The sequence below is a fragment of the Ptychodera flava genome, chromosome 4 (genome assembly GCF_041260155.1).
Source record: "Ptychodera flava strain L36383 chromosome 4, AS_Pfla_20210202, whole genome shotgun sequence".
NCBI lineage: Eukaryota > Metazoa > Hemichordata > Enteropneusta > Ptychoderidae > Ptychodera > Ptychodera flava.
Window position 1 is genome coordinate 16,500,332 of NC_091931.1, and position 17,115 is coordinate 16,517,446.

Consider the following 17,115-nt stretch of genomic DNA (forward strand, 5'->3'; position numbering starts at 1 on the left):
GATGACTTTTTAACTCAATTTTAATGTAAGTAAAATCTTCAAAGTAGCTTAGGTTTATAATTTATTTATTCTTTTACAGTGTAAACGTGGAAATGCAATCATGATATAAATATGAAAATGATGACCTGTTTTATTGATATTTAGTGATTTTGTGAAAAACCGTGAATTTTTAATGTCATTTTGTAAAAAAACAAGCGCGGTGACCCCATGTTTTTTTCCCAGTTTTGGACTATTCACATATGTAGGTATTCAAAAATCCCCATTTAAAAAATTGACATTACTTTTACTTTTTCCGATCGTACATCCTTAAACTTTGTTTCTTGTCTTTTAAACGCAGGATTTGTATTCTTTCTTTGTTATATAATGGGCATAAGAGTAAAAAGTGTATTTCACCTTCTATTTTGTTACTCTTGCAACATATGGGCAGAGAGAGAGAGAGACGGGGGGTGGGGGTGGGGTTGGGGTTCTCGATCATTTGGTCTGGTGTTGTACGCATGTGCTTTGCGCAGTATTGATTACAGCGCCGCAAAATAAACATGGCGTCGAAAATGAAAGCAACTTGGGTGTTTCCTATGGTTGTCAGTGTTGCGGTCCTTCTTCTCCTTCAGGCCGATTTAACAGCAGCGTACACTGAAGGTAAGTGGTGACGGCCGTTACATCATGTTTTTGTACCACTAATGACTCTCGGTTTAGACTAATTTGCCCTTAGTTTTCACTTTCGCCATTTCGTCACACTTGCGCGATTATAAATTATAATAAGCTTATCCACAGGCGTTCTGTTTTGTGGGTAGTTTGTGAAAGTGTAGTTTCTGCTACGTTCCGACGTTCTCTTCCGTAGCCTTATCACCTACGGAAGAGAACGTCGGAACGTAGCAGAAACTACACTTTTACAAACTACCCACAAAACAGCACGCCTATGCGATTATCAGACAGCAAGATGTAAAATTTGTCGTTTCGCAACATAGCTCTTGAGCTCTGAGACAACCATCGATTCGTGCGATGTCCGAGATAAAAAGAGAGAGTAGATTCGAACAAGCTAAAGCAAAGTTATGGAACGATGCTTCTACATCGCGTTTATGCTCTAGTCTGGTTTGTCATGCTGACCTAGACGAAACCTGGCATGGGGGTGCAAGCCTGGAAACTCCTTGATTTCACATCGTGGATCAATCAATGTAATCGGGTCCCGGATTTCCTGTTTAATTAATGGGTTGACAATTTTATATCCGGGGAAGGGGGGGGGGGTGTTGGAAGATTTCGGGGGCAAAATCCAGCCAAGGATGAGAGAAAAAAATAAACAAAAAAATTGCCAGCAGATATGAATTAAAAATAATGCATGAACAGTTACTATAACTTAGTCTAAATACGAAACACTTTCAGCATTTGGTGCCCCATTTCATAAAATCTTTAATTTTTTAGTACCCAGGCTTTGTCATGACAGTGACAAACATAGAATTTTCAGTATGAGGATGTTCACTTGTCTCTGTTGACAGGTAATAATGGAAATTTATTTTGTATCTAATATATTTCGAGTCATAAACACTGTTAAAAACATTTAAAATGGCCACCTGTAACTCCATTTTAATACATAAAAATCAAAATTCTCTGTATCAGGAGGGGGACACCCCTCCTAACCATCTCAAAGTAACAGTTTAATTAAAGAGAAATACAGTACTCCAAAGTCAATCTTCTAAGCCCCCAAAATATCAAATGATCCACCCCTTATGATCTAACTACTATACTATTATACTAATGAGGGGGGGGGGGAGGGGGGAGTTTGAACATTTAACCACAAATTAGGAGGTTGTAAGCTTACAGCCTAATTCAACAAAGTGTCACCAAATTATGATTTCTTAGGCTTGCCAGGATATTTTTGTTTGTGAGCAGTAGACCTGTAACTGGCTGCAAGGGCAACAATTATTACAGCTAGCTATTAGGAGCCTAATAATACACACTATACTTTGTGCCTTGCTTCGCACTGCAGGACTAGAATGATACTTAATAGCATGACAGTCCATGCATGAAGGTACTTCCATCTACCTGCATGATTAATCAGTTCGTGACAGCTCTCATATTGTTAGCTGTTCACTCTTGCGTTGAAAGCTCAACTGATCACATTGTGATTCAGTTCCTCATACTAATGCTCCCATTTTAACTATAAACCATTTAGGAGGAACGTGAAGGGGTGCAAACAGGTTGACATACCACACCCTGCTCATAACAAATCATTGTTGATGACATAGTCCCCATGCAGGAAGATAATAGTGGTATTGTGTCAATGTGGTAAAACTATTGGTTTGAAAAATGTTGTTTTGCAAAGATATGCTCTCTAAAGAGAATTAAGACATTAGGACATTTTGAAAAAGTATAAAGCACATGCTGTTTTCAAAATTCCAGTATGGTTTGCTGGGGCCAAATATAAAATATGTTTCCAATGGGCTGATTCAACATGGGAATGTCGTTGACCCTTTTCTTTTTTATGCGTTTCTGAAGATGAGGGCAGTTTTCTATTTTTTCTTGAGTTTTGTGGGACTTTGGTCAGCCAACAAGTTGAAATAATTTATTGAACACGGTAACAGGAAACATAGACTGCATTTATGTTAAGCAATGGTGCAGGCATATGACTTGCATCACTTCGGATTCAGAATCATATATGAATTCACAATTATCACCAAAAGAAACCAAGAAATGACTGGCTGTCAGAGGGTGTATTAGGTGCCTATATGTGCATATGTTGTGGATTATTATCCTTGTGCCAAGTTTGAAAGTTACTTTGTGTCATGCTGTTAATTTGACCGTGAATTCAATATATATTCTAGCGTGTCTCAAGACAGCAAGGTTTATATGATGATCTGGCTCAAGCGAGAACAGGATTTGTACTCATCATTTTCTACCCAAAGGCTTGCACTGACGAGCGCTTTTGAATCATTCTTCAACCATCTGTTCAATATTAAGAGGACATTTTGCATAGTAGCAATAATTTACATGTACCAAAATGCAATGACCGCACGGATCTGAAATACCTGTAAATTATACAGTTGTTGGTCTACAGTGTCACTCTGTGTAGGAAAGGCCTGCTTGAATTGAATAAAACAGGGAAAGACAGCTTCCATACCAGCATTGTACTGCTTAAAGTTCAAAAAAGCTGTACACGGTTTATGTGTTTTCCTGCTTTTAGCTATATTTGTACACAGTCCCTGGTAACCGTCTGAGCGCCAAAGTCAATTTTTGCTGCCTATATGAAATGTACCCCAGTGAATTCTTTTCAGATTTTTGCCAAAATTTTGATAAGAAACTGTAGACTATGAAGTGTGATGTCCATTTGGTCCAAAATTATCGCAAAAATTACAGAAAAATTCATAAAAATTGATAAAATGTTATATTAAAATAATGGTGGGAAAAATTACAGCACTCAAAGGGTTAACCACAATTCTTGTTCTGCTTCTCAAATCATGTTGCAATGTGATACCCATACATGTAGCAGCCTCAGAATACACCTCAGACAAATTTGTACAATTCTTTTTAGATCTAACACTTGTAGGGGCTCATTTTGATTACAGCTCATGAAGTAAGAAATTTTTATATCATCTCAGTTTTTCGAAATCAAAAATTTTTATTTTTCCCCTTGGGGTTACCAGAGGAATGATGGCCATTTTGAATTTCAAATATCGGTAATTGTTAGGTAATTTGTTTTTCTAATACATGTACTACACTTTGTGGCACAGTGATCCCTGATTTTTACTCATGGTTTAATCAGAGAATGGTTGAGAGTTTCATGATGGAAAGTGTGAGCGAAAGTTTAAGTATTTAAATTTTTAGGTGCATTCGTGATTCAACATAGCCTGTATGCTTTATGTCCTACATGTATGTTTTAATTTGTTATTAAGAATTAACTTTAGTCCACACCTCAATTCATTCGTCCATGATGACATTACAAATAGTTCACCATACATCATGCTTGGCAGGATAGAATTTGTTTTTCAACTCAACTTCTGTATCCGGTTAGGGGAAGAGGAAACTGTCCATGCCCTTGTGAATGTAAACTCACTACATTAATATCATCAAAAATAATAAAAATACATCATGATTTATGTATGTTGTACATGTAAATGATCACTAAGTGGTTGTCCTGCAAATCTAGTGATAACAGCATTCATTTCCTGTTGTTATGTTTACCATAACCATGACTTTCTGGGAAAAAAATCGAAAAATACTGAGAATTCAAGTCAAGCATCTAGGGGATTTAAAGTTTCAGAGTGGCACATTCCATACTGTGAGACCAAACATAAGAGTTGGTGCAGTTGTGCTGCATCAGCAGCCCCTATGTGGCTCAACAGTAGCAAGGATCATGTTTACCTCTATGGCAGTAGCAAATGCACTAAAAGATTTATTTATTGTTTTGGTAGTAGGCCAGAGTAATTCAATTCTTTGCTTTGTTTCCATTCAAAGCGAATAGCAATTCAAAGACAAACATAGAAAATTTTATACAAGTTTTGAATTTTGCTTATTAGTTTCCTTGCAACATGAACGTCCATTTAAGAATTAAAACAGCAGCTTCTACATGTGTGTCATCTCTATAATTTATACCATAATGTGACATTCTGCAAGCATACAGACGTTTTACATACATCTTGCAAATTTTTTAAACAAAGGTTATATTTGTAGGCAGAAAAACTAGGCGGAAAAGAGATTGTTTTTTATGACATTGAAAACCTGCAAAAACCTATGCACAGGTTACGCAACAGAAAAAGTTAATTACTTTGGCCTGATTACATCAAAGGCATTACCAGTCAGGTATCAGTATCACCTGCTGTTGTGAAATTGCTGGTATATGTGGTATTGCGTATGTAACATACCATGTGGTCGCTTCGTAATTGTTGAATTTTGTACAACCTTTGTGATTTAACCATCTGATCTGAGTAAGAGTCAACAAAATGACAATGGTGGGGGAAAAAAGCAGGCTGTCACATATTGCTTCTACAGTATTACCATGCCACTGTAGTTGTAATTCTGAATTCTGGTTTCCGTAGCAATGTCAGTATTTAATTCATAACTAGTGTAGTGATATGTATTGTTTCAGTGTGGGAAACCAATCTTAATAATTATTATTAACCCTTTAAACACCAAAGTCAATTTTTGTCACCTTTACAAAATATACCCCTGTCAATTTTTTTTAGATTTTTGTCAAAATTTTGATAAAAAAGCTGTAGCCAATGAAATGTGATGTCCATTTTGTTCAAAATTATCAAAAAAATTACGGGAAAATTCATAAAATATGGTAAAATGTTGCACTAAAATTTTGATGGGAAAAATTACAGCACTATAAAGGGTTAATGCAATTCTGTGATTCAGCCATATGTCAAAAGTGAATAGCGCTGTTCACGGTTACAGGTTTGTTACTAAATATAGCTGTACGCGCGCGACATCGGGCACGCAGTTTGAAATGCGGACAAATTTTATCAATGTTGCATGCGTGGCTGTTTTTGCAGCTTGTACTCTGAGTCGTGAGTATGTTTTTTAGTATTCATTGTTACACTAGCAGTCGCCCACTGAGATGTATTTTCGTCGTTCTTGCATGCGTAATTTTCAAAAGTGTAATCTAAAAATGCGGACAAATATTTATTTTTGCATATTAATGAGAGAACAGTGACGTAAACTGTGAACGGCCCTATTAATGCACCTGAATTTGATGAGACTTCCCATAATCTTAAAGCCCCTGCAGCTGAAACTCTTGAACAAGGCTTTCAATTGTCTCTGGTTTTCTTTCAACATATTTAAAGGGTATAGTCTTTTACCACTGAAAAATTGGACAAGTAAATTTAAATTTTAACTGTTATTTTTGATTTCCCGCCATTTTTACGCTCCCATATATGCATATGTATATATGCAAATGGGAGGTATTCGTATAAGGTGGCAAAATGGCGTCTGTGTGTATGTATGTATGTATGTATGTCTGTTAGTCCGTCCACATCAAAAACTCCTAAACCGTAGCACCTACTGTCTTAGTATTTGGTGTACAGGTGCACCTAGGGGTGGAGATGTGAATTTGTTCAAATGAACTTGTCAGTGCCAAAAATATGCAAATGAGGGGAAAAAGGAAAAATCCTGCAAATGGCTAATACTCAGTAAGCATTGGTCAGATTTGGTTGAAACTTGGTATGCAGATTTCTTTAGGTATTCTAAATTATGTGTGCAAAAATTGGGATGAAATTTGCATGTTTGTATTTTTAGGGTATTTTTTCCGTTTTTAGTCAAAAAATCTTGTTCTCTGAAATAGCTCGTCTGATTGCTATGAACTTAATATTCATGTTCCTCAGAATGACCTCAGTCATGCTTGTACAAATTGTATTGATATTGTCATATTTGTAATTTTGGGGCAATTTTCCCAAATTTTGATAAAAAATTTTTTAATCCAAAAACTGCTGATTTGATAGCTTTGATACATGTATTTGGTATACAGGTATCTAAGATTAATCTCAATATAATGTATTGCAGGTATGTTGAAACTGGCATTTTTTTTTTATTTTGGGGGCAATTTTTGCCTTTTTTGGTCAAAAATTTTTTCTCCTAAAACTTCTGATCTGGTAGCTTTGATATCTAGTGTACAGGTTCCTAGGGTTTATGTTAATTAGATATATTTAAAATTAGGATGAAATCTGCAATTTTGTATTTTGGGGGGCAATTTTTCTCATTTTTGGTCAAAAATTTGTTTCTCAAAATTTACCAGTCTGATTGCTTTGATATTTAGTAAACCGGTCCTTAGGGTTTTTGTTAATAAGATATATTGAAATTAAGTTGAAATCCAGAATTTTGAATTTTTGGGGCAACTTTGCGAAACTTTCAGTTTTACTGGGATATCTTTCATTTTGTACTTTTAAGATTGTTTTGGTAATTTTATACCTACTGGAACTAAGAGTATATAATGTGGTGATTTAGTAAGCATTTGATATGGTAAACTGTATTTGGTGTTGAAATGCGGTAAAAAAATCCTGGCAGATTTTGAAAAAATTCCAAACAAATGCCAATAAAAAATTCAGCCAGAGAAGGTTTGACAAAAAGAAAAGGTGGGAGAGTGGGGAAAAAAGAATGTACAATGGATCGGATAAAAAAGATAATGTACCTCATCGATCTTCCAGACACCATCCCTTATCAATGGTCCACCCCGATGTATTTTTGTTGCAATTGCAATTAACCATGCAGTGTATTTTAGTTTAAAATGTCAAGTTAGGTAGGGATTTGAAAGGAATAGTCAAGTTCACCACAGGTTAACTTTATCTCTTGTGTCATCATCCTTGTGTAATTGGTTAAGTTTGTAAGTTGCTCCAGATGTGGATATACCAGCTGTTCTGGAGAAAACAATGTTTACTTTTTCCTGTAGGGTTTCTGAGTTGATGATTGTATGTTGAAATTTCTCCATGTATCTGGTGTATGGGCAAAGTGTAAACATTGGTTGCATGTTATGTATTTCAGTCTATGTCAAATATTGTAAATGAAAAATCAAGAACAGTTTACTGTGTGCTTGTAAAAGATAACATATTTGTCAATACATAAACTGCCTTGCAGATTGATTGTCTTAAATATTATCACAGAAGTAGAAAAGGAAAAGAAACTAATCAAATTGCTGTAACATATTCACTCTCAGTGCCTGTAGGCCTATACTTAACTATTTTATCATTGCATTCAGCTGTTTGTTATATCTTTATCACTCTCCATGGGCCAAGGCACACTTGGGGTCAATGTCATCACTCTGTGCCAGTCTGTGTATGTCAGTCTGTCTGTATATGTATGTCCATGTTTCATACAATTGTTGACTTGTTTTGATAACTATATGGGAGCGAACAGTGATATTGTCACTATTTTTACAATCTGGTAATATTACAAAGAAAACATAGCATATGGTGTTCCAGTGGAAAACATTCAGCACTATATTGGACTACTCGGTTGTTTCTGTGAAGAATCCAATGCTTATATGCACTGCGTACTGTGTTTTTGATTTATCTGCATGAGGGCGCCATTTTATTTTTGGGCAAATATTTATTATTTGTCTTGCTCAAAATTGCATGTAGTCCCAGTGGACAGTTTATTCTACCTGTATAAACACCCCTCAATGAGTACATTCCCATGAACTTGTTTTAGTTTGGAAGTAAAATCACAAAAAATAATGCTAAAAGATACAGGTATCAGATCTTTAACATTGGTTGTACTTACCTTTAGTGATGCTGGAAATTTAATGAGTGTGACATATCATAATTAGCTCATTTACATATTTATGAATGACTTTCTTGAATAAGGCCAAATATCACAGTCGATGAAGCCACTGAATTTGAACAGATGCATGCAACATCCATGATCACCTGTGTTCATTTTAAACATTGTGAGCATATAAGATGAGCATCAACCTGGTGTATAGTTGATACAAATTTTTATGAACAACTGTATTTTGATTATTTTTTGCTTATACACCATGTTTCTTATCAATTCCTTGTGGTACACTGTGTTCACTTAAGATTGCGTTAAACTAACCAACACATTTCTTATCAAAGCAAAATTTCTTATCAAAGATGACATGAAAACCCCCCTTGTACCGTAGACATTAGAGGTACTGTCTATGCTTGTACCATATACTTTCAAAAAGCAGAGAATCTGAAGTTTTGTGTGATAGCAATAGCTTACTCGAAGGATGAAGGGAATACATAGTTTGGGTACAAAACCTCAATTTTTGTATCAATAGTACTGTAGGAATTAACACAACGTTGGTAGGAAGATTAATTTTATTAGTGTCAATTGAAGATTAACACATTCTTGGGGATCATGTCTTTATAAGCATTGCACAGGTTAATTGATAAGCTTAAATTCCTGGAGAAATTACCCAGGCAAAGCTACTGTCATGGTGTCTGGTCTTCTACCCAAAGTCAGACAGTAACCTGTCTTTGATAGCCGCATTATGTATGTGATAATCCTGCATATACTGCACATAGGCATTTGGAGAATAAGCTGCCATACCCATTAATGATCTGAAGGTCTGCATTCTTCAGTCAGCTTGCAAAAAAGGCAAACAGAGCGATCGAAGCACTCCCAGATCAAAAGCAAGAATTATGCCCCCTCCCCCTGAAATTGAGGCACTCATGTTGAAAAATTTCACTTTTTAATCACAGATTCCATACAGCTGTTCAAACTTTAAGATTTAAGGGACATGATCAGGGATGTAGAAAATAGCCAGAAACCAACTGCTAGCTAAAAATATGCTGGCTATGAAAATTATTTTTGCAAAGTATAAAATCAGGACGTTTTGCGGAAACTTATGTGCTCACACACTACATGTACTTGTAACTGCCTATACATTTATTTTTGCAACCTGTAACCAAATTTGCCTACATGATTCCTGAATGATGATATCTTGCTTTCTTTTTTAATCTCAGCATCGATGATTGAGAGTATATTTAATGACTGCTCTGATACAATTTACGATGAAAGTGGTGCCTTCAAGTCATATGCAACAACCTACCAAACAACAGAGGAGTTCTCCTGTGAGATTGAAGTGACTACGTACACCTACAAAAGTGAGCGATACTACATCTTCTTTGATTCGTTTGAACTGCCGGCCAACAACTCCGACTGCTCAGACCACAAACTGGAAATCTATGATGGAATATCCACGATATTTCCCCGACTTGGACGCTTCTGCCAGGTGAATGGAGACGTGTCAAAGCCGGCACCAATCTACACCACCGGCACAAGCTTCACTGTGAGCTTGTACCGGAAGAGTCCATCAGTGACAACGAACTTCAGGATGAGATTCGTAGCACTCAGTGATGATGGTAGGACACTATATAGTTCTGATTCTATCCGTAAGGATTTGATAATTTATTTTATAGCTCACACGCAGTGGGCTGCCTGGAGATGGCAGCAAAATTGTGCATGTGGCTCTGTACCACACTGATCAGAATGAGTTTACTTCACATACTTTAGCAACTTCAAATGTTTGATTTCAATTCATTCATTGAAGCGTTAATTTCAGTGGTAAAAAAAAGATCTCAGAATGTCAAGGCAAACAAACTAGTCCCTGCGGTGATAAGCACACAATTTCAATGGTGTGTGTGTGAATTGTAAATTTCTAGACACTGTCAAATCCAGAATTTTGGGAAGGACTTCTGCAAGACATCAAATTATGTTTTCCCGTATTTAAATGACCCCTTATTAAAGTGAGATTAGAGATCTGTACTTAGACATGTGCAAATTAAAGGTATACAGTCACCTGTAATCTAAATATGCCCATATATGGTCAAAGGGGCGTTCCTTGGTATTCAAAATGCTAATGTGAGGGCACTGTTTTTAAAAAGGGGCCACCCGCTTAAAATCTGTGATTGGTTAGATTTTCTCTTTCCATGGCAACTGTGGCAAAATTGGAACAGGTGACAGACTACCTTTAAACACTGTTGTTGTTGTTTTTTAATAGATGATACCTGCTTTGACTGTAACCCTAATGGCACCGCTTTGTGCGCTGTCAGTGACGTGAAGTGCAACTTCTATGAGGAATGTCCCAATGGATTTGATGAATCAGGAGAAGATAGAGGTGGATGTGCAGGTAGACACTTATTTACCCTTTTCACCCACTTGGTTCAACCCAATTCCATTGTTTTCTATGGTAAATTTGGATGTCAACTCAGAGAAATGGGGAAAACGAGGTCATGTTTTGCACCTTGTAAGACCATGTTACAAATATTTGTAGATCAGCATCACATGCGATTTGGAGATTAGGAAAGATTCGTGATCTTCTTGTCCAATGTACTGCCACGGAGAAACTTGTTCATGCCTTCATTACATCGCGTTTAGATTATTGCAACAGTCTTCTTTTTGGTCTTCCGAACTTTGAAATACGTAAACTCCAGGCTATTCAAAATTCAGCCGCTCGGCTTGTTAGCAGATAGAAGAAAAGGGACCACATAACACCAGTACTACAAAATTTACATTGGCTTCCAGTCCAGAAACGAATTGATTTTAAAATTCTTTGTTTCACATACAAAATCATTACAGGCCAAGCCCCCGACTATCTAGCAGAAATGCTTACAGTACGTCATACTGGTCGTACACTTAGGTCCCAGTCTAGTGGTGCGATCATTTTGCATCAGCCTGTTTGCAACACGGCTTTTTATGGCAACAGAGCCTTTTCTGTATGTGCTCCCCATTTGTGGAATGCTTTACCATTTGAGATAGGGCTTGCTAATTCTTATAACAATTTTAGAAGTCAGTTAAAAACTTATCTTTTTAGATCATTTTATTCCTAGACATTTTTTAATTTTATCTCTTTGCGTTTTTTTGGTGTATTCTCGCCATTTTTAGCTCCGCTGTCAGCGACGCGGAGCTTATCAAATTGGTTGATTTTCCGCCGTCGTCCGTCGTCGTCCGTCAACAATTGCCTTCTCCTCTGAAACCGCAAGTCCAATTGCTTTGAAATTTTATATGCAGTTCACTTGGGGTGACCTCACTTCAGTTTGTTCAAATCGTGGTGAAATTTGCATATTTGTATTTTTGGGGCATTTTTTGGTGTTTTTGGTAAAAAAATCTTCTTCTCTGAAAACGCTTGTCCGATTGCTTTGAAATTTGATATGCAGTTTGCTTAGGGTGACTTCAGTCAGATTTGTTCAAATCGTGGCGAAATTTGCATATTTGTATTTTTAAGGCAATTTTTGTCATTTCTGGTAAAAAAATCTTTAAAAATCTTCTTCTTCATAACTGCCAGTCAGATAGCTTTGATATTTGGTACATAGGTCCCTAGGGATGATCTATTTCAGATTTGTACAAATTGTGCAGAAATATGCAAATTTGCATTTTTAAGGCAATTTTTGCCATTTTTGGTCAAAAAATTTATTTCTCAAAAAGTACTGGTCTGACAGTTTTGAAATTTGGAATACAGGTTTCTATCGATGATTTAGTAATATGTGTTGAATTTTTGATGAAATCTGTAATTTTGTATTTTGGGGCAATTTTTGCCATTTTTGGTCAAAAAATGTGTATTTCCAAAACTACTCATCCGATAGCTTTGAAATTTGGTATACAGGTTCCTACAGATTAACTAAATGATAGTTATTGAAATTATGATGAAATCTACAATTTTGTAATTTTGGGGTAATTTTTGCCATTTTTGGTCAAAAAATGTGTATTTCCAAAACTACTCATCCGATAGCTTTGAAATTTGGTGTACAGGTTCCTACAGATGAACTAAATGATAATTATTGAAATTATGATGAAATCTGCAATTTTGTAATTTTGGGGCAATTTTTGCCATTTTTGGTCAAAACATGTGTTTCTCAAAAAGTACAGGTCTGATAGCTTTGAAATTTGGTATACAGGTTTCTACAGATGAGCTAAGTAATATATATTGAATTTCTGATGAAATCTGTAATTTTGTATTTTTGGGGCAATTTTTGCCATTTTTGGTCAAAAAATGTGTATATTCAAAACTACTCATCTGATAGCTTTGAAATTTGGTATACAGGTTTCCATAGATGAACTAAATGATATTTATTGAAATAATGATGAAATCTGCAATTTTGAATTTTTGGGGCAATTTTTCCTGTTTTTGGTCAAAAAATGCGTTTCTCAAAAAGTACTTGTCTAACACTTTCAACTGCTTTGAAATTTGGTATACAGGTTTCTATAGATGAACTAAATTTGATCTTTTGAAATTATGATGAAATCTGCAATTTTTACTTTTGGGGGCAATTGTTGCCATTTTTGGTCAAAAAATTTATTCTCAAAAACTACTCATCAGATAGCTTTGGTTGACATGTTCTTAGGGATGATCCTATGTGATACATTCAAAGTATGATGAAATCTTCAATTGCGTATTTTTGCAGCTTATTTTAGCCACTTTTTTCTGGCCACTGCATCGAGCTATCAAAGATTTCCACCCTTCTTCATCAACATGTGTCAAAAATAGTTATTCTCTACATAACACAGCGGAGCTATATCGGCAGCTAGGTCGCTTGTTATTTATAATTAACCTCTTTTTTAGTGTTGTGTAAAGCGCATTGAGATTTTAAAAATGTAATGCGCTCTATAAGAAATAAATTTTATTATTATTATTATGTCAGTGTTATGATCTGATATAGTGGGTGCAAAAAATGCTATTTGTAAACGGTTCCACTCCGCAATAAAAAGTGTTGTGTTCCACAAATGATCATGTGATAATGATACAAAACAAACCTGAGTGTACATGTACAAAAGCATATAGAAATACACATATTTCTGTGTGCGTTTGTTCAGGTGGTTTTGTTTGCACTGTGGTCCGTTTGAATTCTGGGTTTAACCTATTACAGGTGAAGTGCACAATGTTCTCTTAGCATTACACCCAACCACATCAGTGTAAGGTGGTAGCAATTACTGGTAATGGTGATGGTAATATCTTTTTGCAGGAAGTTTTGGGTGAACTGGTAAATGTAGTGTGTAACCCAGAAATGAAAGTCCCACACGCTGTCTGGTACTTTGCTGAAGGAAGTTTCAGGCTGCTGTCTTTCATAACGGAAAATGAAAAATCAAAGAACCGCTGCAAATTTTTAGCAAGGAGAAGAAAAATTACCTACATTTGCCAATTGGCTAAATTCCAAAGTACCAGCATTTTCTATGTTAACTTCATCCAGAGCCACTGGAAATTTTCAGTTCCCGCAAACATATAACACAATGATATCTTAATTTAGTAACAGTTTTCAACATGAATCACTGCAAACTGTGTAAATTAGGGACCGTTCACTTTTTACGGCCTGGGGGGGGGGGGGGGGGGGGGGGGGGCCGGCAAAATCTTGTCGCCGGTGTTCAAAAAAAATATAGACCCCCCCCCTGCATTTTTTGTGAAAAAAAGATGCCCCCCCCCTTTGTCAGATGGAAAAAATTGATAACCCCCCCCCCCCCCCCCCCCCCCCCCCGAAAAATAACCTAAAACCCATAATGTCAAATTTACCCGCACGGTTTGGATTTGAACTCCGGTACGCGGCGCACTTTATTCGTGTAGCAGAGATGCTAGTGCACAAACTTCTCAGCCACATCCATGCAAACGTCTGTTAATTGGGACGACTGTAAGACAATATTTAACTTCATTTCCATAGACAAATTATATCCATGGACATTGTATGAAGTAAACTTTATTGGAGTGGTTTGCCAAAGGCAGCCATCCAGTTAAGAGGGTCATGGCCCGCCATTACGCAAAGTCAACTTTATTCTAGTGGGCAACCAAAGGTGGCCCACCGGTAAAGAGGGTCGATCATGGCCATTGCATAAAGTAAACTGTACTGGACAGGGCCGCTGAAGGCGTCTGGCCGTTAAGATGGTCATGGGCTATTACATATAGTCAATTTTATTGTAGTTGGCCGCCGAAGGCGGCCCGCCGGTAAAGAGGGTCGATCATGGCCATTGCACAAAGTAAAACTAATTGGAGTGGGCTGCCAAAGGCCTCTGCCCGTTAAGAGGGTCATGGGTAATACATAAATCAATTTATTGTTGTGGGCCGCCAAAGGCGGCCCACCGGTAAAGAGGGTCGATCATGGCCATGGCATAAAGTGAACTTTATTGTAGGTATTATGTTTTTGAAAATGTGGTGACGCCCCTTTCCTACCAGTGAAAAAGCGATGACCCCCCCTTCGCGGATCCAAAATTAAGATGACCCCCCCCCCCCCGGGCCGTAAAAACTGAACGGTCCCTTTGCAAAGAATTGGAAGATATTATCAAAGATCTGAAAAATCAGTAGGAAATATTTTAAATGACCAAATGTCAGTGTCCTTGGCAGTCTTTCTCAAATGATATTTTCACAGAGTATTCACTGAATAGAGATTCCGTAGATATGATACAACATCTACTTCCTGAACTACATATCTGTAAGATCTCAGCTACACAGTTTTTTGGTTAACTATTTTGTCCATCATAACTTTCTGTCAATTTTGTACATTTCAAATTTTATCATTAATTTGAATGAAAAACAGATCTTTACTTATTGCCATGTTGTTTATGTGTTTCGTGATTTTGAAAACACAAGAGAATGATAAAATGTTGTCAACGGTACCAAAGGGTTTGTGATGTGACTTGGTCGTGCTTTATAATTTTTGAGCAATCCAGTGGTTTCTGATTTCTATGAAACATTCTTGTAGCGATATTTCACCATGCATGAGGGGATTAGCCAACACATACCATGTAGGTAGACTAATCCCCTGAGAGCGGAAAAATTCCGCATTACTGAATTAACGGCTTATGACTCCCCAGAGAGTAAATAAACTACCGATCAAGTAGAACAAAAGATCACGATGTTTATGAATATGACATCGCCCTTGATATTTGTAGAGCAATCACCTATTGACAGTCAGTTCACACCTCAAGTAAGGTATCTTTTCATATGGAAATGATTTCGAACGTACAGCGTTTGTGCCGGGGAATCTTGGCATGATGTATGTGTGTAAAATTGAATAATTTGAATAATATATTTGACCTTGAGATCTAGGTCCGTAGTGTACATTGGTAAAGAGGAGGTATACTGAAGTGTGCTAAATGTTACTTTTTTGTACAGACACTGATGTTTGTCTTGGTTTTTTTCCCCCACAGATGTGCTGGATTTTATTGAAGATGCTTTCAAGTTCAGCATCACAATCATCATTATTATTGTCGTGGTGGTTATCGTCATCATCATCATTGGTGTCATCGCTTGCATCTGCTGTTGCTACTACGGGTCGCGCAGATCAACCACGCGCACCACAACGACCGTGACTAACACTGGTATGGCTCCGGCTCAAATGTACGCCCCTCCACCGGCAGGTCAATACCAGCAACCCATGGGCGGCTACCAACCTCCACCACCTCAGGGGGCTTACCCACCGGTGCAAGGAGCATACCCATCCCAGGCACCCCCAGCTTATCCCGTCCAACAGCAGCCGCCAGCTTATCCTCCTCAGGGATATACCCCAGCCGGACAAGGCGTGGGTTACAGCGCCCATGGCGAGCAAGTGGCCATCCCACAGAAAGCATAAACGGAGTGGAGTATGTCAGTTGCCATCATGGCATCAGCATTCTGCTGTAGTCAGTCTTATTGCTTGCCTTTTCCAAATATTGTAGAAGTTTTATCATAGCATCTAACAGTGTAATTTGAAAAAATATTTACTAATAATATGCACACACTGATACGTACATTGCATATCACTGATGGGTTCATTGTGAATGCTAAAGGGCAAATAATGCTACTTTTGGTAATTTTTCATTATTTTTATATTGTATGTCTATTGCAAGTTCTTATTCGACTCCCAAGAGATTGTTGAAACACCCACTATTTAACTTATAAACATACCATTAGCATCTATATGTGAATGCACTCCTATTGTCTACATTCGAATTCTACTCCAGACCAGAATTCACTTTTCAACAATAGCAACAAAGATTACTGCCGTCGAGAAACACTTTTCACATATCACTATTTCAACTTTTCACATGTGTACATGTGTCAACATCTTACACAGTATTGGATATTTTCAACAAAGCACTATATATGCCAGTGTAACTTAGCAATGGAAATTGCACAGAAATTCACTGTGTAATTGTCATTTTAATAGACTGTGTGTAAGCTATAAATTTCCCAAAAGTTTGTACATAATGATTGTTGTATGATGTGTTTTACTGGAAAAAAGAAATCACTCAACTGTGTGGGAATACTGTTGGATTACTTATTATGAATTATTAAAACACATGCAAAGTCACATAATTTGAAAGCTTTGTACATTTTCTCTGCAAATTTTCTCTTTGAACCCTGATCATAGTCTGGTTCCCTGCCCCATTTCCCCGGTAGAGGGCGTGGGGAAATATAGGGTCAGGTACCGGCTAATGTAAACATGGACGCTATTGGGTTAAAATAAAACAAGCTGTGGTTGGATGAAAGTAACACTTGTAACTTTTTCTCATCTTTCTTGGGTTTCGGACTTTCAGGCTCACTTGACACCAACTTCTTGTTTGTACCACAAAGCCGTGGAGGTAGAAAGAAAGACTGTCTACCTCCATGATTTAGCCACTGTGTGATTTAGCAAACCTCTTTATACTTTTAGAACGTCGACATGATGCCTGGCATTTTTCACGAAATTCGGACACCATTCT

General features: G+C 37.0%; 1 protein-coding gene across 1 annotated transcript; it reads left to right on the plus strand.

Annotated features, from left to right (window-relative positions):
• The first annotated feature begins 497 nt into the window (after positions 1-497).
• LOC139131016 (uncharacterized) lies at positions 498-16,906 on the plus strand. The gene is made up of 4 exons (XM_070696916.1): positions 498-636; positions 9,417-9,815; positions 10,454-10,582; positions 15,583-16,906. The coding sequence occupies exons 1-4, from the start codon at positions 537-539 to the stop codon at positions 16,002-16,004; spliced, it is 1,050 nt and encodes a 349-aa protein (XP_070553017.1). The 5' UTR covers positions 498-536; the 3' UTR covers positions 16,005-16,906.
• Positions 16,907-17,115: the final 209 nt, after the last annotated feature.

What these genes read in the sequence shown, in the direction of transcription:
- LOC139131016 (XM_070696916.1), top strand. Translation starts at nt 537, where the DNA reads ATGGCGTCGAAAATGAAAGCAACTTGGGTGTTTCCTATGGTTGTCAGT. An exon ending in CGTAGCACTCAGTGATGATG is followed by an intron (nt 9,816 to 10,453) that starts GTAGGACACTAT and finishes GTTTTTTAATAG; the next exon opens with ATGATACCTGCTTTGACTGT. An exon ending in AGATAGAGGTGGATGTGCAG is followed by an intron (nt 10,583 to 15,582) that starts GTAGACACTTAT and finishes TTTCCCCCACAG; the next exon opens with ATGTGCTGGATTTTATTGAA.